Genomic DNA, 21,275 nt, shown 5'->3' with positions numbered 1-21,275 from the left:
ATCTATATTTATGGATACATATTGAAATAACTATTATTTACAGAGCTCAGTGAAAATGAGTACACCCCCTTTGAAAAGTAACATTTTAAACAATATCTCAATGAACACAAAAACAATTTCCAAAATGTTGACAAGACTAAGTTTAGTATGACATTTGTTTAACTTATAACTTGAAAGTAAAGTTAATAATTTAACTTAGATTACACATTTTTCAGTTTTACTCAAATTCGGGTGATGCAAAAATGAGTACACCCCACAACAAAAACTACTACATCTACTTTGTATGGCTTCCATGATTTTTAATGACAGCACCAAGTCTTCTAGGCATAGAATGAACAAGTTGGTGACATTTTGCAGCATCTATCTTTTCCATTCTTCAAGAATGACCTCTTTTAGAGACTGGATGCTTGATGGAGTGTGATGCTCAACTTGTCTCTTCAGAATTCCCCATAGGTGTTCAATTGGGTTCAGATCAGGAGCCACTGAATCACTTTCACCCTGTTCTTCTTCAGGAATCCAACAGTGACCTTAGATGTGTGTTTATGATCATTGTCATGTTGGAAAAGTGCATGACGACCAAGGGCATGGAGTGATGGTAGCATCTTTTCTTTCAGTATAGAGCAGTATTCATGTGTGAATTCATGATGCCATCAATGAAATGCAGCTCCCGACACCAGCAGCACTCATGCAGCCCCACATAAGGACTCTGCCACCACCATGTTTCACTGTAGGCACCATGCATTTTTCTTTGTATTCCTCACCTTTGTGATGCCATACAGTTTTGAAGCCATCAGTTCCAAAAACATTTATCTTAACTTGGACAACCTGGACGTCTCTGTGAGATGGTTGCAGTTCCATCTTTTTTAAATTTTTTGTACCACTTTTGCTACAGTATTTTGACTGATAAGTAAAGCTGTGCTGATCTTCTTGTAGTCTTCACCTTTCTGGTGTAAAGAAATGATTCTTTCTCAGGTCTTGTGACATTTCTCTTCCATGTGGTGCCATTGCTGACAGCATGAAATGGGAAGGGGTTTTAATACCCTTTTATAGTCAACTGTCTGCTGGACACCTGTGTAATGAATAATTAAACTCACCTGTGGTTGAATTCTTGTTAAATTAGACATTTGTAGTTTAAAATTTGGCTTTGCTCCAGAGACTTTCAGTGGGGTGTACTCATTTTTCATCAACCTAATTTAAGTAAAACTGAACATTTTGTTCTCTAAGTTATATTATTAACCTTACTTTCATGTTATAAGTTAAACAGATGTTATATAAAAGGTCCCGTTCTTCGTAATCCCATGTTGCAAACTTTAGTTAGTGTGTAATGTTGTTGTTAGAGTATAAATAAAATCTGTAAAATTTTAAAGCTCAAAGTTCAATGCCAAGCGAGATATTTTATTTAACAGAAGTCGCCTACATCGAACGGCCAGTTTGGACTACATCCCTCTACTTCCTTCTTTAATGACATCACTAAAACAGTTTTTTGACTGATGGTGCGTTCAAGTCCTCTTGGGAAGTTCGTATTTACGAGGTGGGAAGTCGTGTGTACGACGGTAGGTGCGTTCAAGTCACTTTCCTCGGAGTATAATGGCGGTGTGCCTTCTCTAAATGAATTACACAAAATAGCACTTGTGTGCATTAGTTGTATGTTGCTTTTTTATGTTTTTTAATTCATTTATGAAGCCATTGTAAACTTTATTGTTACATATTACATTTTTATACTGTGATGCTATCATATTTTTAGCTGGGAATCAGCTTACTTCGTTGTAAATAGAAAAGCCTGACAATGTCACTGCTAAATACCTGCAGGTATTGTGGTATTTCGCTATGTTTCTGACTGACACGCCCCCAACTCGTACAGATCGGAGCTTAAAGAAAATTACGAGCTTCCCACTGGTATTTACGACATTATGGTGGCGTTCATGTCGGTTCTGCTCGTAAATACGATCTTTCCGACATGACTTGAACGCACCATAACCTCCACCCACAGGAATACACAAAAGTTGCATTTGTAGAGTGTGTTTGTCGCCATGTCGTCGAAACGCTGTTATTTTCATCCCGCAGTCCAATCACCGGGTCTGATTCCGGCTCAAATTGATAGGGTAAAATTAAAGACATGTTTACAATAAAACTGAGCGCGTGCATCTCCACGTTATGGTAAGAGGCGTGACCTTTGCGGGCAAGGAGCGCTAAGCTGTTGTCGAATCACAACACAGGAACCGCTGGCACAATCAGAACTCATACATATTTCTGAAGGAGGGACTTCATAGAACAAGGAATTCATCAGCCCGTTTTTATGACAGTGGAAACAGCGGTATATAGATAAGTAAATTATGTGAAAAATATTGTGTTTTTTTTACACGCGAAACATGAACACATGTTATATTGCACACTATAAACACAATCAAAGCTTCAAAAAACACGAAAAACGGGACCTTTAAACTTTAAAGTCTTGTCAACCTTTTGGAAATTGTGTTCATTGAAATTGTTTAAAATTTTACTTTTCAAAGGGGGTGTACTCAATTACACTGAGTACTGTATATCTAACACTATTGCACGCACACATATATTATACTGTATATTACACAAACAAATGGGCTGATGTCCCTACATGATAGGCCAGTCCTTGGCAAAAAAAAAAAACAAGAGAGAAAACTCTTGTATCGGCCCCAAAGTGCATCGGCCCACCAGGAAAATGCCCGGTATGATTATTAATCCAGCCCTGCAAGGGGGTATTAATGATGCATTTTGTGTCATTGAATAAAACATGCTTTGTGTTAAACACAGTTTATTTTAGGCATTTAACCAAAAATCCATTCAAAACCCCCACTGACTTTGAGAAAATGGAGCCAGAAGTTCAAAAATGCTAACTTATTTCCAGGTTTTAGGACTCATTCCTGCAGCACTATTCAATACCATAGCTAATGATGAACTGGCAGAAACAAGTATGAGTCAAATCTGCATTATCAGATTTCTCTTTTGCCGATCATGTCTTGCTGGAAATGACTTTCTGACTGCTGCAAACCAATTGGAATGTATAAAAAGAATTCTGGCACACACCTTTTGAATTCGGCCTCTGGTTTCTCCGCTCTGACCCCTGCTGCACAGTGGCTGGGCAGTTCCAATTATCACTAAGAGCTTTTCACTCCTCTTGTGTCAATATGCACGATACACGTTTTTGTGCTGAGCAAAGGCTCTTCTGAAAATGAAACTTGTCAGACACACAAGTTACACACTAGGACTCCTTCGCATGCACGCACACAATTCATCTCACGACAGGTTCATCTTTTTACTGGAATTGAAATGGAAGGCAGTATAGGAAACTTGAGAGTGCACAGCCCTCGTTTTTAATCTACATAGAAGCTTTTGCTTTGCTTAAATAATCACTGATAAGATACAAATGTAAATCTGTCAGTCACTTCATCTGACACTGCCAACAAGAGAACAAAATGCAACCTGAAACTGTGCTAAATCTGTTCTCACCAAGTTATTATAACAATTTATCTATTTATCTTTTGCATGTAATGTACAAATCATAGATTCCTTAATCCAGTTTATAATGTTTCATTTAGAAAACAAAACTGCTGTCTACAGTTTTAAGAATAAAATGACACATGACAGGTTACTATTGACTGAAGAGAACATTTAAATTGTACATTTATTTATATAAATATGTGAAATATTTAGATACACATGTAAATATTTAGTTTAGCATTTACTTTTTATAGCATGTAAATCATGATGGTTTTGTGTGTGTGTGTGTGTGTGTGTGTATATCACTAAATCAGCAACTATTGACGATTTAGAGAGAAAATACAAATCTAGAAAAAGAGACTCACTTGAAAGGTACATTTATACTATGACTTATATACAGGTATATGAATATTTAATATATTTAATTGAGGATATGTCATGATATCAACACTATGAATTTTATTTAAATGATTTCACTCAATTAACCTATAAACATTAATTTGTGTCCACAATTCCCACAAAAACCTTAGATATTATTACATAATACAAAGTTAAGTTACAGATCGATATATGCCAGAGCCAAAATTAGATCAACCTCAAAACATTTTCTATGCAGTAAATCTTACAAATGTAAGATATGGGGATAAAAGTCAGGCGGTTAAGTATTAAGGGTTAAAAACTGCATAATGTGGCGAAATACTGCAGTAAAATGTCAACTAGATATTTGAGGAGAAAGTATATTTATAGCTCTAGAAAGTATTTATAGCTCTTTTTCATTTTTCAGTCAAGGTGAGTGCGAACAGAGAAGGTGAAACTTAACGATTAAATTATTCCATAAGGACATGACAAGGTGATGTCATCTGACACTAAAAAAGAGGGCTCTTTTACTGGAGAAAACAGGCCTTTTCATTTTAGATGAGTCTTCATTAGTTCATGTCCTAATGAAATGATCACTATGTTAAAACACTGACTTTCACATTAAAGGGAGTGTTGTTGGGAGCTTTAGGAGGTTTTATTACCATGCCTCACAAATTTAGTATTCCATAGGGACTAATCAGATTTCCTGTGACCAGTGGCTGCGCGATCACTTAAGTTAATAAATCAGGCACAAAGTAAGCCATCTATAGATGGTGACAAGTAGAAAGACATGTTCTAATTATTCTCACCAGAATCAGGGATTTCTTTAATCCTGGGGTTTCAAAGACCCAGAATCTCGATCATTCCCCATTCCCAGGTATCCACTAATTAAATCACATTAAATAAAAATGTTGTACTGAATACAAGATCATTCTCTTTTTTTTTTTTTCTTTTTTTTTTTCTTTTTTTTTGTTGGAAATCTCTTAACACTCTTTAAAAAAAATTATCTCTGTTTTTGGCCTATATCTTCTCATCGGACCCACTGTAGTTCCTTCATGGACCGCTAGAGGTCTACAGAATCTGGCATAAGAACATAAGATGAATTATACAATATTGTGTTCATTTGTGTTTATTTAAACTGTGAAGTGACGAGTAACAATATAAATGTAAGACTTTTGACAACTGATTATGAATATGATTATGTCCTTTCACTGGTGAATACAGAATATATCAATAATAATAACTAGATTAAAAGTTGTATTCCTCAATCTTGTTTTGTGTATAAATTAAAAAATATAGAAGAGTTGGACAAAGTTGACACAAAGACATCCTAATGTTTGATTAAACTAACAAAAATACATTTAAAATAGTAATTTCAGGTTGCTCTGCTCTGGGATTGTTTTTATATAGCAGTTAAAATAATAATCATCAGCTAAATTAGCAGGTAAATTCAAATTTTTATTTATCAAACTTTATTTATCTGAGACAACATCTCTTGAGACAAAGTCTCGGATAATAATAAACAAAATCTTTAAATGAAATCGCCAGACTCACTCTATAAGATGAGATGAAGACTTGTGCTTTGTTGAGTGTTCACCCAGAACTCCTCGCCACCGGAAGCGGTCCTTTAATGTAAAGCGGAAGTCATAAACAGTGGCCGACGGAGTTCAGTCTGGAAAGCAAAGTGTCTTATTTCACAATTTGAAAGTAGAGGGTGAAAGGTGAGTTAATTTTAAATTTAAGTATGTAGCATAAGACTTTCTTTGACACGTTTATTAATTACCTCGAGGCTGCGGTGGTGGCATAAAGTTTAAATAGTGCCTTGCGTTTGCCTGAATGCTAACTGGCTAGCCGCCCAAGAAAACACTCATTTGAATGTTTGAAGCGTTGTGTTTTGATGAATAATTCACAGTTCGGGCGTTCTGACCACTAACTTATTAATCAAGTAACTTAAGTGCACAGTCGCCTGGCGTTGTAACTCGAGTAGGTTTGTTTACATTCGAGGCTGAAGGGCGGTGGCTAACGCGCGGGGGAGATTAGCTCTTTGTCGCCAGGCAACCAAAAATGAAAGTTCGACTACTACTGTACACAAACAACCGTTTGATTTTATAGACATCACATGCATTTCTGCATGTAAGTTACTTCACAAGCGTTTACTGCGGGACATTGCGTTCAGTGTGCTGGGCTAAGTGTTCCTTAATTTAGAGTAATGTTAACTAAATCTAATTGGTGGTGTTTAATCTCCTGTAAATAAGCTATGCAATATCCGTTGACGCTGCACGCATGGTAAACAGTTCAGCTTAACCTTTAACAAGCCAAAACAAGTGCAACAACCCGACTCATGAAATTCAATAACTAGATTTGGAGCGGAGAGCTGGCATCACCTCGGCTGTCTTGAATTTTACAACCCAGCGGGGTGTAGGGAATGTCCTGGGATACTGTTTCCCTGTCATCATTTTTATGACTTGGACCTTTTTTTCTATTCTGGTGTGGTCAGATGCGGCGATCTAAGCGGATGCGGTCGCCGGATGGCTGGATCGCGGAGTATAGCTGGGAGGAGAGAGTGGAAGTGCACAAGAGACCGAAGCGCAGCTCGGCAAGCGGGGAAAGAGAGCGGCAGCCCGGGCGAACCCATCACTACAGAACATACGAGAGGTAAAACAGACTTATTCATGGTAAAATATGGAATTAATTTAGAATATGGGCTTTAATTTTCTTTCCATTACAACTGACTTTATGGACTTTGATTTGTTGTTGACTTATCCTGCATGTTTGCAGTGCCTTACATGATGTAGTGTAGCGTGTTCTTGGATTCAAAGACAAACTGTCAGGGTGACAAGTGCTGTAATCAGGCCTGTCAGAGGCTCCTGATCTGTGCTTGCAATTCAGAGAATCCTGCTGATGTCAAATCCTTCTGTCATTAAGACCGCAAGAGGGATTTATTTCAAAATTTATGATTATGAAGCTTTATGTGTCTTTCCATAATGCTGCCACTAAACCGAATTGGTTTCATTGCTTGTAAATAAGATATTATAATATGTACATCTACAATATATATTTTATATATCTACAATATATATATGTAATATTTGTTAACATTGATTTAACTGTTCAGCTTAACTTTTAACAAATCAAAACAACTAGAACAAACATGGAAATGTTGTTTTTTTAGAGGGGTTAATACGGTTAAAGCCATTTCATTGGTTTTCATTTGACCTGCCCAGGCTATTTGAAATGCAAACTGAGAGCTTGTAAAGGCTTGTTCACTCCAAGAATGATAACTATTTTAGTACCACACCGGTGAAGCGCTCATTAACGTTATGTTTTACTATAAGTGTTTTGCCGTCCACGACTTTAAAGTTGGCATGAAATGCATTTTATATACCTTATTGTAAACTAATGTGTATATTTAATTTGTTCAAAAAATGTCATAACTGGATCTTCTTGTGAAAATGACCTCTCTGGTGATGTATCCTGGGCTTCTCCAATCATTTAGTCTGCTTAAACCATGCTAAAATCACGTTAAAATCCAATAAACAACTGATGCATTGAAGCAAGTGCCCGCCTGACATTTACTCTCGGATATACATCAAAATATGGAAGAAAATATCTGTTGTTACCTTCGTTTTATTGTGACTATAAAAGCTCAGTCTAAAGAAAGATAAAAATTTGTTCTGAAAGTGATTCCAACAGTATTGTTCCTGTCGTTTTAGCTGTGGTGGATGAAGCGCTGTCCCCGACTACAAATGTTTCTAGTGGACTATTAAACATTCATTTAAGCCATTAGTCGATTAATCACATGTTAATATTAATTGAATTACTTAAATATACTGAGGAGAATACTAAATCATAATGAGCGTTTAATATATAGGCTTATACTACGCTGAATGCTCAAATCTGATTGTTTGTCCAACGTTCTAAGGTGTTCTAAGTATTTTTATATAAACGCACAGCTAAAGTAGTTCTAGGCAGGTCTTGACCGCATTGCAGTTCCATATCACTTCTCCAAATGATTTCAGTTATTTCAATAGGTCCTACAGCCTACAACCACAAAAAATGAAACAACCCACATCGACACCGACCAAGCAAATAAATATAGTAAACAATAGGATGAAAACAACAAATTATTTTCATGGTTTTTGCCACAAAATGCGCTTTATTGTGAAAGCACATACTCTCTCACACTCTCTCTCTCTTTCAAATGTACACACATACTGTATAGTATAGACACACACTCGCACAGAAACGTTTTGTCTGTGCTGCTTTGACGAATTAAGCAGTAAAATAGTTTAGCAACTTAAAAGATACATGACTCATCAGTCTGCTATCAAGGCTCAAGCCTCCGTTACTAGTTCTGAAATGGCGTTTTGGAATTAGCAACAGAGGCATGGGATGAGATGCGTAAGAAATTAGTCCCACACACAAGAGCGTTTTAAGGACAAAAACCTGACAAATGTCTTGAAATTCAACATTGGAACAGTGTCTTGAGGTCTGGTAACCGTAGTATAAGCGGAATAATTGACTCCGGGCCGTTGAATTCTTAGAAAATAATGCAAACCTGAGATGTTACAGCTTTACCACCTCGTGTGTGCGTTATTTTTCTAAGAATTCAACGGCCCATCCTCAGTTATTTCTTACGTAATACACTGCCCTCCAAAAGTTTGGAAACGCCCTAGAAAAGTGGGGTTTTGGACTATATTGGCATGAATCCTTTTTAATTTGTAATAATTTTGCACTGATAAGGGACAACACAAACTACGAAAACATATTTTATTACATAAACAGTTTATACATAGAAAAACTTAAATTTTCGATTCATCAAAATATCCACCATTAGCAGCTATCTGACCTAAATTGGGTTCTAATTGGTTCATTGTATTCTAAACTTAACATTTTAAAACTTTTAAACATTTTAAACTAAACATTTTACAAGGAGACATTTTAATTGTTTATTAATAAACCACCATTTTCTGAGTCGGTGGATGATGGGCGACTATTAGGGGGCAGCCCTAGGTGGATGCCATTATGATCAAAGAATTAGAAAAAATGTTAACTTTATAGGTATCTTTAGCATTATATTCATCATTCTTGTTGTAAACGGGCCTTACATTTATTTTTCTAAAGCAGAAACTATGCAGTGTGCATCTAATATTCTTTAAAAAAAAAAATTATGGTCTGTTAATTTCGTTGTCAGGAAGGCTTTAAGGGTGATCTGAACCGTGCCCGAGCATGTTTAACCCCCAAAGTCTGGTTTGTTTGACTAGTGTGATCTCTCCATACTGCGCCCAGGTGTGGTTCACTGAACCGTGCCCTGGCCCGTTTGAAGAGGTGGGCTCGGGTGCGGTTCGACAGCTGCTACTCTTGTACTGTACTGTCATCATTATTACAGCAAACATCTTATTATTGCTACTTGTATAGTACACTTTTCAATTAATTCAATTAATTAATTTGATTATATTTACATTTCTAACATTATGTAAGGTTCTCACCTTATGAACAGGAATTGTTGCTTAAGAGTAAAGCTGCAAATTCCTGCAAAGTCATAAATCTATTAAGCAGTCTATTAGTGAAAATGCATTTTATCCTGTTTTCTTGAAAACAAGAAGTTGCATCATAAATGACTAGTGGCTCCGGCTTGGAAAGTTACGTGCAGTGTGAGTGCAGACCAGTGGGGAAGGGGGGACAATTGCACCAGGGTACGGTACAAGGCAACCATGCCTAGTGTAAGTCCTAAGTTGCTGTTACACAGAATGTTCTGCTACTTTACTATAGGCTGACAGCTGTGGTTTGGATCACAAGTTCAAAATCAAACACAACGCTCAGGCATCCTCCTATAAGATTTACTGCTGCAACATTGACAGGTTAAAGCATCGCTTTCACTCATAACTGCTCTCTCAGAGCTTGTTTCTGTGGCTCTTTCTAAGTATAGCTTGTTCTTGAACTCTTTTGAGAAGACACTTGATGCTTTCAGCACCCAGCATAACACGATTCAACATTCCTTATCCCCTGCTGAAAGGGTCAATAAATTGCAGCAAAGTGAAAGCCGCTTGTAAATTTAGCTGTCAAAATCTCATTGCCATTGTAGAGCTATGTCGTCTTCCTCAGTGATTTTTGTTATTGTCAGGTCTCACATTAGCTCAAAGAGGCTGGAGTACCGAGAGCGCAGGGCCAAAGAGGCCAGTCAGGAGCATGGCAATTATAAGGGTCAGGTGGACCCGGTCAGTGAGACGGAGAGGGAGAAAAACGGCAACCATTTCAGCCAGTCATCTGCACGTAGCGGACGGAGTCGGCACAGCAGCAGGGAGCGACAACGTTCACGCCACCCCAGTCCCTGCTCAAACTCGGTAAACGACTTGTCATTCTGTTTATTTTTACTTGAGCTGATGCATTTGTTAATGTTTCTAAAGTCCAGATTTACCATAGTAACCATCCGCTGTATACTTGCAGTGAGGTGGTCAAGGAATCAGTTGACTTTTTTTTTTTTTTTTTCACTTGATCTTCACTCATTGGTTGCAGAAATGGCTATTTGTTGATTGGTTGAGGGTCATGAACAGAATTAGCTGCACTTCAAAAGAAAGTTGTTTCTTGTCTGAAAATGTGTTGCCATGTCTTTCTTCTGTAACACACACTATGGTGGCCCTGTGCCGTTGCTTGGCGATGAATTTGAATTTGCTGCTGCCGCCGTGGCCTGGCGTGGGGGTCCGAATCACTCACCCCCCTTCATCAACCCCCCCTCGCTGAATGAATGAATGATGCGTACGGGCCTGATTCTGACTGGTGTTTGATGGTGGTGATGATGTACTCCAGAGAAGTCATCGCAGGAAAAGAACCAAGAGTATTGAGGATGATGAGGAGGGTCACCTGGTCTATCACAATGGAGACATGCTAAGAGCAAGATGTATAGAACACAAACCTTTCTCTATATAACTGTCTGTTCTGTGTCTATTAGTGGGACAATTCAGCCTACACTTGGGGTTATAAGGGGACCTTTGAAGACTTCTAATATTAACCACTTAGAATGTAACTTTCATGTGTGAAACTTTAATTTGGCACAGACTTTTATACTCAATGAATATGATATAACTGGAATGAGCTTGTTAAGTACTGTAAAATCTGTGCTTTTGTATGTTGTATCATTCAGTCACAAAGCCTTACTTATGACTGCTTCTTTATCCTGTTTATAGATGAGATTGTAGGGACTCTGGGCGAAGGAGCCTTTGGAAAAGTGGTGGAGTGCCTCGACCACTCAAAGTAAGCCAGATTCTGACTTCTTTGTCATACAGGACATGTCTGTCATAATTTTTTCTTTTAACATTTGCTACATTTACTTGCACCAAACTAATTGGTTAGTAATTGGATTGATGGCTCAGCTGAATTTAAAAGCCTTCATGCAAACACCTCAATGATTGAGCTCAATCTGATTGAAAGGGGTGATGTAGGGCTGAAATAATAGGATCAAAACTAAGTATGTAAATACTTGAATATGATTATCTTCTGAATTGGATTCAAGAATACCTTGTAATAATATGTTTACATATACACATTTGTAAAAAGTTAAAACATGTATATTTACACCATAACTAGACAGTGGAGAAAACAGAACAAGTATTAGCTAATAAGCTTTTCTGACTAGTAGGGCTGTGCGATTTAATTAAAATTGTAATAAAATCACAATGTCAGTCTCTAGCTTTAATTTTGATCGTGGCTTTTCTTTTTTTAAAAGAAGGTGTCATTCACAAAGGTCTGTGGTGGATGCTTGTTTTCTTTAAAAGTTGAACTTTTTTCACGTTGATGCTGCAAAAGATGCGGGCACTGGTTAACGACGTCCGTCTAGCACGTTTACATTCGAACCAGGTGAACAAGTACAATAATATAGCGACAACAATACGATAATACAGGCATTTATGAACTGCACAACATATGTAAAGACTTTCTGAGAGGCATCATGACACGTCACGTTTCATTTATGCAAAGATATGGTGGCTGCAAATATTGTCAAAAAAGCGGGCTTCCAAAAACTGATAGACATGTATAAGGAAATATTGTTTCAAAATCGTGATTAAAATCGAAATCGCAATATTGATCAAAAAATCTTGATACTATTTTTTTTTTGTCCATATTGCACTCACGGTTGCTTTCTCCAGTTCTGAATGTAGTGGCTGGGGCACTGTGCATACACTGAACTTTGTTCGTAATACATAAATGCTCATGTAAACATGAATTCAAAGTATAGGCTTCATATAAAACTTTTAGAATACGAATGAACCCAGTTTGATTTCAGATTAACAAAAATGCACGTTAGCATACCTAGTGTGCTTTTGTTTGCAGAGGTAGCACACGAGTGGCTTTGAAGATCATCAAAAATATTGACCGCTACCGTGAGGCAGCCATGTCAGAAGTTGATGTGCTTGAGCGGATAAATTCGCTTGATGATGAAAAAAGATTGTGAGTATTTGACTTCAAGGTAGAAATACTTTGGAAATTGACAGAAGTTTTCCGATAGAGCAGTGTAATAACTTAGCTCTGTGACTTTGCAGTGCTTGTGTCCGGATGCTAGACTGGTTCGATCACCACGGCCACGTCTGCATAGTGTTTGAGCTGCTGGGATTGAGCACATACGACTTCCTGAAGGAGAATGGATTCATGCCCTTCTCACTGAACCAGATCAGATTCATGGCAGATCAGATATTTAGAGCCGTGCGCTGTGAGTATAGATGTTTCTCTCTATGCATCAATGATGAGCACCATTTTGTAAGAGTGATAAACCACTAAATCCATTTCATAATAATAAGACACTTTATTATTCACCTTGTTTCCATCAGTTCTGCATCGTAATAAGTTGACGCACACCGACCTTAAGCCTGAAAACATTCTCTTTGTGGACTCCAACTACGACATTAAATATAACTCCAAGATGGTGAGTAATTCCATTATAACAGATGCAAATTACAGATAAAAATTTTGGGGTCCAGTAAGATTATTTGTTTTTGAAAGAAATTAAAACTTTTATTCAGCAATGGTGTATTAAATTGATGAGAAGTGACAGTAAATACTAAAGATGCACTCATGTATCACCGATAAAAGCTGTTGTTATATTATCTTTATCGGCTGATTGTTTAAAAACAGCCAATGATCAGGGCTGATTATATCCTGTCAATCAAAAGGGTGAAGAAAAACAATTTACCACAGGAAAGTTATCCAGTGTTCACAGTTCCTTAGTTCTCTAGTAAATACATTTATAATGTTAAAAAGATTTCTATTTCAAATAAATTCTTTTGATTTTCTATTTCAAATAAATTCTATTGAACTTTCTATTCATCAAAGTATCCTGGAAAAAAAAAAAATGTATCACTGTTTCTCAAGAATTTTAACCAGCACTACTGTTTTGAACATTGATAATAGTAAGAAAGGAGCTTATTAGCATATCATCATATTAGAATGTGCAAACTGCATATAAATGCAGTTTTAGGGAGCGTAAGAGACTTCTTCAGAAACATAAATTCTTACAAACCCTGACATTTTGAACATTAGTGTTATGTCTGTAAGAACATAAGTGTTGGTTTATAATGAGGAGGGGATACTGACACTAAAGTTCATTATGTTACAGAAGCGAGATGAGAGGACTTTGAAGAGGTTGGATGTGAAAGTGGTGGACTTTGGCAATGCTACCTATGACCACGAGCATCACACCTCTGTGGTGTCAACCCGCCACTACAGAGCTCCAGAAGTTATATTGGGTGAACCATTTGTACTATTCTTTATGCTGTTGGTTAATCCACGATAATGTGGCCATGATTTTGTAATTTGCTAAATGTTGATCTCTGCTGGCAGAACTGGGCTGGAACCAGGCATGTGATGTTTGGAGTTTGGGCTGCATCCTGATTGAGTTCTACCTGGGATTAACATTATTTCAGGTATGATGTTTTGCGTACAATCGTTATTATTGTACCAAATGCCTTGTAGCATGATTTTTTTTTTTTTTTTTTTTAAATGCAGCATACTTACAGAAACTTGTTCTTTTCAGACTCATGACAGTAAGGAGCATCTGGCCATGATGGAAAAGGTTTTAGGCCCCATACCTACACACCTACTCCAGAAAACCAGGTGCGTATTGTAACACGAGACTAGTGTGTTTCTAAATGCAAGTTTATTATGTGTTTGAAGATGCTTTTGGATTTATGCGATCTGTCTTTGACTGATGCATGACTGCACGTCATTTTCAGGAAGCGGCGCTATGTGCATCATGACAAACTGGACTGGGACGAGCACAGCTCAGCAGGGAGATACGTGAGGAAACACTGTAAACCTCTAAAGGTAAAGATCAATGTAGACTGACTACTAAACTACTAAATTCCCAAATCCCAAAATCTTGATTTTATTATGATGCTAGGCTAATAGTACTGACTATTAGTTTTTTGTTTTTTTTTTATCCTGTAAACCATTTTGTATAATATAATATATATATATATATATATATATATATATACATATATATTAGCCTCAAAGTTGTTTTTTTGATCGATTTGTGCTATTTATATGCACATGCAAAATGTTAGAGGATTTGGAATGAAAACACTGCATGTTTTTCTCTGAATTGATGGTTGTTTTTCTGTACTAAATTCCAGTAGTGTTTAATTTCCCCCCAGTAATTACTGTGCATGTTTAATACTTAGTCTTGTGGACTACTGCTTTTGAACTACTGCTTTTATAGATGCATTGATGCCAGTATGTAACAGACATATTGCTGTTTGGGTTGCCGAGTTAAAAATAATCTAGTTGAATCTTTGCTCCTTACTCAGCAATACATGTCCTCTAAAACTCCGGAGCATGAGCTGCTTTTTGACCTGCTGCAGAAGATGATGGAGTACGATTCATCTAAACGAATCACCCTGGAGCAGGCCATCGCACATCCCTTTTTCAATCCGTTACGAAAAGGGAGAAAGTGACTTGGAGGCGACATCGAGTGAACATTACTGCTCCCAGGGAGACTGCTGCTGACTGTATCAGTCTGCTTTAAGACTGCCTGCTTCATTACCTCTGTCCGTATTTATTTTCATTTTGAATATGCGGGCCAAATTCCTCTGTACTTTTGGCAAATTAAACTTGAATGCTTTGAATGCACACCACTTGTGTCTATTTATTTTGTCATTCTTATTGTTGATAATAGTGGACTGAACATCAGAGCATTTGCAGTGTATTGCAGTGCATTTTTTATTAACATTTATCCATCATTGGGCAATAGAAAAATGGACTGATAATACAATGTCTCTCCTGCAGATGGCACAATAGGGCTTGTTCTTGCATATGCTCTTCTAGTTCTGCAGTCTTTTCGTTAGTGTTTATGTAACTTCGGACAGCATATGGGCATCATGTGGAGAAAATCTTGAGATTTCGCAAGATATAAAGCTAAATATCTTGGCTGCAACTCCGATATGTGTTCTTTATTACGGACGGATAAAAAGATTTTGTGCAATAAACCACTAATTCGACATTTAAAGTGTCATGTAATGTGGTTTGCTGTCTTACTTTGACTCTTTCGTTCCATATTAGAATGTGAGTTTACGGTATTTTGGACACAACGCATCATAAGTGCATTTTATCTATATCCTTTTGAAGTTGGTTTTGCGCAAGCCAAATTGTATTTTGTCACATTGTGCAGTGAGGTAACATCTTTTGGACCTCTAGCGGTTGAAGCATAAATTTACAAGTTAGTTGCGGATGGTCATGTTTAGTAATTAGCCAACATAATCACAAACAAATAACAGAAAAGATGAATAGCATTTACGAAATATCTTTCAACATACTTCAAATATTTGGTTATACATTTTTGCAGTGTTGAAGGATGAAGATTTAACTATAAAGAAAATTGTAGTCGCAATTTATCTTCTTTATTAAAGGACATGACGTAGGTTTTAAATGTAGGCTACTCGCTCATTAATGGAAAAAAAAGTACATTCTGCACGAATAAATAATTTATAATAATGGAATATTCCATTAAAAATAAGAATCGTCAATTTCAACTCCATGGTGTAGTGCAGTAGGCTATAGTTTTGTTGTGTTTTTGTTTATATTTGTGATGTGTGGTTATAATAAAATGGTAAATATTTAGTTCACCTTATATTAGCACATCCTGACTTGTAGCCTAATCTCACTTTTGTGGTTACTGAAATGTTTGAAAACTTGAATGTTGAAAATATTGATACATATACTTACAGTAACGCACTTAAGACCCCCCGCCAACCTTTTGTTTTGACTTTTGACCTTTGGGTCGGGGAGGGGAGAAGACAGACGCGCGCGCGCACAATTCGCACACTGTCGGTTACATTGTTTTGTTTACGGTAGTTCCGCAGCGAGAAAGGGGCTGACTAGAGAGAGACACACTTCAGAGGGAAACAATTTAACCTGCGCTCAAGGCACAGAGAGGCGCGCGACCACCAGCTTGTCTCGCGCAGCAGACTCAGAAGTTCACGCTCTCTTCTAGTGTGCATCACATCGTAGCGTCTCCTGTCAGCCGCAGTTACGCCGAAGCCACAAACTCCACTTTACTGAAATAAATATCTACTCGTGTTTCAAAAAAGGATTCAAGAACAAGGATAATTTTGTCAGATAACCGTAATGCCAAAAATGGATTCAACTGGGGGATCAAAAGATGTGTCAAAGACGTCAAACAGCAATGGACATCATCACACATCGCAGATATTTCATTGCTTAACAACCCTCGTATGTTTTATTTTGTCGGCGTCTTCGGTGGCAGTTTGTCTGTTTATGAACGTCAAAACTTCTCATCTTGAGCGTAAAATTGAGCTTATGGAGATGGATAGACTGTCTGTGATTCAACCTGTGCACGCGACACTGGATGCGCACGCGACTCTTTGGGATGCGATAGAGAAACTTGTGCAAGAGGTGAGGCGACTCTGTTTTTGACATTTCTTGGCTACTTTTATAAACACTGGATAAAAAGAAGAATATTTGTTCATACTATAAACTCTAAATAACATGAAGGATTTTCCCGTATTGATTTCCACCCCCGTATTAAATAAAATTTAACTTGACAGAAAATGTCCTGGCGAAAAATTACCAGTAGCCTATGCTTTTTCCGTTTTTCTACGGATTTTATCCATACAGTGCTATTTTAAATCAGTAATGTGTGTATATATATATATATATATATATATATATATATATATATATATATATATATATATATATATATGTGTGTGTTTATCATATACATCTGTTTTCTCAGAGACTCAAAGAGGGAGAGTCGAAAATTCGCACAGCTCGAGAAGCAGCGCAAGAGTGCTCGTGTCCTCCAGGTTGGTTCTTCTGCAAGTATTTGAGATGCTTTTAGTTTTGTTTCTTTTCTTTCTCTAAAACTACTGAGCCACTCTATTTTTATCTCAAAATCTGAACTATGCCTCAAATTGTGTCAGTAAATGATGCAGCAGGTGACTTGCTAGCATGTGATATTGATAAGAATGTTCAGCTCAATAGGGACTTGTTTTATGAATCTGTCTTCAGTTGTAATTTATCCTACCAAAACAGTGTGTGTTGAAAGGACAGTGATTTTGAAAGGACTGCTTTAGTCAAGCTCTTGGAATGATAGAATTTGTCACTCTCCCATTGCAACCTTTTATCACTAAAGTAAGTAAAATGGTGCCAAAGTTATAACCTGCAGTATGAATATAAAAGCAAGTTCAAACTCATGTAATCGAGACGGAGATACAGAAATTATTGTGACCGGTTAAATGGATGGACACAGAAATGTAATGATGTAAACAATTTTTTATAGCATGGATAAGTGACAGTGTTCTGACATGTCAGCATGACCACAGGCAGAACCACAGATTATATACTTCATGCTGAATTAAATAACTCACATGTGGAAGTTATAAAGATGAGAGTGGCGCTCCTCTGTCCACAGTGGCCGGTGGATGCCACAGATTTATTGTGTAAGCTCAGCTACGAGACATTAAAATTCATTGCCAGCTATTGGTGCAAAGTAGGGGATAGACAGAGGATACTTAACCTTGCATGAATTTGTTGCTCTGTTCTCATGTTTTAGTCCTTGGAAATTTGGCTGTTGCTTGAGAGAAAATGACAGCTTTGCTCCAGCACTGTTAAAGAGAAATACCCTCCCAGGGCATAGTGGAATTATGCATGGAGAAATTTACTAGCCTATGAAGATTTCATGGTACCGGTGCCTACCAAAAGAGGGCCTCCCATATACCCTCTGATGTTGTTGCTAAAATATGGGTATAATTAAAATTTTTGCCCTGTCCCATAGGACACTACAGTTTCAATTAAGCTCAAGTCAAATTTAAAGCCGTTTTATCTTTTTTCTCTGTATTCTTTTCCAAGGACTGGTTTCATATCTATTCATATAACCTTATCATGTTTGCTGTACATGCTTAAAACCTCGCCGTGAGCAAAGAGCATATTAGAAATTAAGTTTGGTTTCTAATATAGTCATGCTTAGGTGTTTTAGCTAGAAATGAAACTCAGTCTTTTTTTTATCCCTGATATCGAAATAACAATGAGCACAAAAGCCTTAAGAATAGAAGGAAGAACAGGAAAGACATCAAAAACTCTTTCTGTGGTCAAAAGACATCTTGTAAGATTGAATATTGATACCTTAAAAAAAGGACATTATCTCTTATCTGCAATTGTCTGTAAGTAATTTGTTTTAGTTCCAATGGCTATTGTTGGGGAAAGTTACTTTTAAAGGTAATGCATTACAATATTGCTTTATTCCCTAAAAAAGTAACTAGTTGCGGTGTTTTTGCATGACCTTTTCACACTTTGTTTTTTATTTTTTGGCAAATGTTAAAGGGGACATCGGATGCCAATTTTCCACAAGTTAGTATGATTCTTTAGGGTCTTCATGAAAAGTCTATAACATACTTTGATTAAAGCTGCCCTAGAACCAGTTTTTAAAAGATGTAATATAAGTCTAAGGTGTCCCCTGAATGTGTCTGTGAAGTTTCAGCTCAAAATACCCCATAGATTTTTTTTTTATTAATTTTTTTAACTGCCTATTTTGGGGCATCATTAACTATTCACCGATTTAGGCTGCGCCCCCATTAAATCACGTGCTCCCTGCCCCCCGAGCTCTCAACTATAATACAGTGCATTAACACAGTTCACACAGCTAATATAACCCTCAAATAGATCTTTACAAGATGTTCGTCATGCATACTGCATGCATGCGTCGGATCATGTGAGTATAGTATTTATTTGGATGCTTACATTTGATTCTGAATGAGTTTGAGGCTGTGCTTCATGGCTAAAGCTAACATTACACACTGTTGTAGAGATTTATAAAGAATGAAGTTGTTTTTATGAATTATACAGACTGCAAATTTTTAAAAATGAAAATAGCGACGGCTCTCTTGTCTCCGTGAACACAGTAATAAACTATGGTAACTTTAACCACATTTAACAGTACATTAGCAACATGTTAACAAAACATTTATAAAGACAATTTACAAATATCACTAAAAATATCATGATATCATGGATCATGTCATTTATAGACCTTTTTCACACTTCCGGGTTTTTGGCTTCCGGAATGAGCCACGCAGTGTAAAAGATTTTCCGGTTACAGTGATAGATAGCCTCGATCAGAACCAGTTCGGGAATCAAAGTCGTTTTACGAATTAAATGTCTTGAAAATGTTTGAACGGTCTTGGTGAATTATTGGTGAGACTACAGAGCTCGCATTAAGAGCTAAATTTAATAAATAATTTGAAGTGATGGCGGTTAAACTGGTTATATTCTTCGTGTATGTTTGGCGCGGCTGTGCATTATCGCGCTCCATGTGCTGTAAAGACAGTGTCTGTGTCTAAACGTGCATACTATGTGACATTATTAATATTCAGTACTATTTAGGGTGGATAGTATGCACATAATGAGATGTATAGAGTGTTTTTAGCGATGTGCTGGGGAAATGATCGACTGGTAGATCCCTTATCACACAAGCCTGATCCTCTGATTCGTGAAGCAGGACTGCTCGCAACATGATATTTCTGGATATAAACACTTCAGTCATCTCTCACTCATTTTCCTGTCATCATCATCTTAAAGTGTGTATTATGCGCAGCATTGTTGTGCTATTGCAACATGCAAAGACTGATAGTTGTGCACAGTGTGGTTTTGGAAATTATGTCTTAGTTTAATCATTTTAATCGATCAGGATTAATTATAACATATGCTTGCAATGTGGGATGTGATGCCATATGAGACATGCTATATATTTTTTTAAAACGTAGCTATTAAACTCACGACAATATTATGTATCTCACGACTTTATATCCCACATTAAAGTATATATTGGGAGTTAATTTTTTTTAATTAATAAATTATATAAATGTTCGTAGTACGTAATACGATCTGGGAAATTGCTGAATGAGTAGCTGCGTAGCCTTTGCTGTATGACAGCTGGTGATATAAATCCATCTTCCGGTAAATTCGATCAACGGTCTGAGTGGCTGTATAAGCTACAAACAAGTAGAAAATAATTTATTTGTAGATTATACAAAAGCTATTTGGAAAACAGACAAAACAGAAAAGGTAAGAAGCGATATTTGAGAAAAGAGCATATCAATGTAATAGCCGTAGACGCATAGCGGAACTAACTTTACCCTGCGTCACGTGATTTCCGATTCTTGTGAAAAAGGTCTATTATTGCTCCATCTGCCATTTTTCGCTATTGTTCTTGCTTGCTTACCTAGCCTGATGATTCAGCTGTGCACAGATCCAGATGTTAATACTGGCTGCCCTTGTCTAATGCCTTGAACATGGGCTGGCATATGCAAATATTGGGGCGTACATATTAATGATCCCGACTGTTACGTAACAGTCGGTGTTATGTTGAGATTCACCTGTTCTTTGGAGGTCTTTTAAACAAATGAGATTTACATAAGAAGGAGGAAACAATGGAGTTTGAGACTCACTGTATGTCATTTCCATGTACTGAACTCTTGTTATTCAACTATGCCAAGGTAAATTCAATTTTTGATTCTAGGGCACCTTTAAAATTTCTTAATGGTCGTGTAAAAAAAAACAAAAACCTTTTTACCTTGTCAAAAACAGCTCTGTTCACAGCAAGCCGTTTTAGTGCATGTCCCTTTAAATGATAATGAGCTACTGTTCACCCCACCCCTATCTTCTGTGGGTGGGCTGTAAACACTATTTGGCAGGTATTGCAGTTATAAATGCTCAAAAACGAGTAAAATAAATGCAGTAAAAAAATTAATTTGCAAGGGATTTGCCTCATCGTCATGACAATGGTTTGTGGCCAGGTCAGATTATGTCAGGGTTTGTTGTCATTTGTTAAAAAATCATACCACACTGCTCAGATATTCCCCAACCCAACAAACGCAATTCAACACGTTCAGTCGGGTGAAAACAAACTCCGACCAATGGCAATAGACACCGACAGC

At 37.0% G+C, this 21,275-nt stretch overlaps 3 protein-coding genes across 5 annotated transcripts in view; 2 read left to right on the top strand and 1 right to left on the bottom strand.

Moving 5' to 3' along the window:
• The window catches only part of si:ch211-247j9.1 (rho GTPase-activating protein 24), a 22,611-nt gene extending 17,443 nt beyond the window's left edge, over positions 1 to 5,168 (bottom strand). The window contains exon 1 of the mRNA XM_067375120.1: positions 3,061 to 5,168. The gene's annotated coding sequence lies outside the window, so the exon portion shown is untranslated. The remainder of the gene's footprint in view (positions 1 to 3,060) is intronic.
• The window catches only part of clk4b (CDC-like kinase 4b), a 35,520-nt gene extending 20,574 nt beyond the window's left edge, over positions 1 to 14,946 (top strand). Inside the window, exons 1-13 of one of the 3 annotated variants that reach the window (XM_067375128.1) lie at positions 5,421 to 5,552; positions 6,329 to 6,486; positions 9,956 to 10,175; positions 10,639 to 10,729; positions 11,016 to 11,082; positions 12,160 to 12,276; positions 12,369 to 12,535; positions 12,654 to 12,748; positions 13,439 to 13,568; positions 13,663 to 13,745; positions 13,856 to 13,935; positions 14,055 to 14,145; positions 14,631 to 14,946. In XM_067375128.1, coding sequence (XP_067231229.1) covers positions 6,329 to 6,486; positions 9,956 to 10,175; positions 10,639 to 10,729; positions 11,016 to 11,082; positions 12,160 to 12,276; positions 12,369 to 12,535; positions 12,654 to 12,748; positions 13,439 to 13,568; positions 13,663 to 13,745; positions 13,856 to 13,935; positions 14,055 to 14,145; positions 14,631 to 14,777 — 1,446 coding nt within the window. In that variant the 5' untranslated portion in view covers positions 5,421 to 5,552 and the 3' untranslated portion in view covers positions 14,778 to 14,946. Of the gene's footprint in view, positions 1 to 5,420; positions 5,553 to 6,328; positions 6,487 to 9,955; positions 10,176 to 10,638; positions 10,730 to 11,015; positions 11,083 to 12,159; positions 12,277 to 12,368; positions 12,536 to 12,653; positions 12,749 to 13,438; positions 13,569 to 13,662; positions 13,746 to 13,855; positions 13,936 to 14,054; positions 14,146 to 14,630 lie in introns of those variants that run through there. The other 2 variants (XM_067375129.1, XM_067375130.1) reach the window with 2 other exon arrangements.
• Positions 14,947 to 16,196: 1,250 nt separating this feature from the next.
• Positions 16,197 to 21,275, top strand: part of LOC137012084 (collagen alpha-1(XXIII) chain) — a 118,844-nt gene continuing 113,765 nt past the window's right edge. Inside the window, exons 1-2 of the mRNA XM_067375118.1 lie at positions 16,197 to 16,734; positions 17,078 to 17,147. Of these exons, the coding sequence (XP_067231219.1) occupies positions 16,447 to 16,734; positions 17,078 to 17,147 (358 nt within the window). The 5' untranslated portion in view covers positions 16,197 to 16,446. The remainder of the gene's footprint in view (positions 16,735 to 17,077; positions 17,148 to 21,275) is intronic.

This window comes from Chanodichthys erythropterus, chromosome 22 (genome assembly GCF_024489055.1).
Source record: "Chanodichthys erythropterus isolate Z2021 chromosome 22, ASM2448905v1, whole genome shotgun sequence".
Taxonomy (NCBI): Eukaryota; Metazoa; Chordata; class Actinopteri; order Cypriniformes; family Xenocyprididae; genus Chanodichthys; species Chanodichthys erythropterus.
Note: the sequence above shows the minus strand (reverse complement) of the source record. Positions and strands in the feature narration are given on the sequence as shown.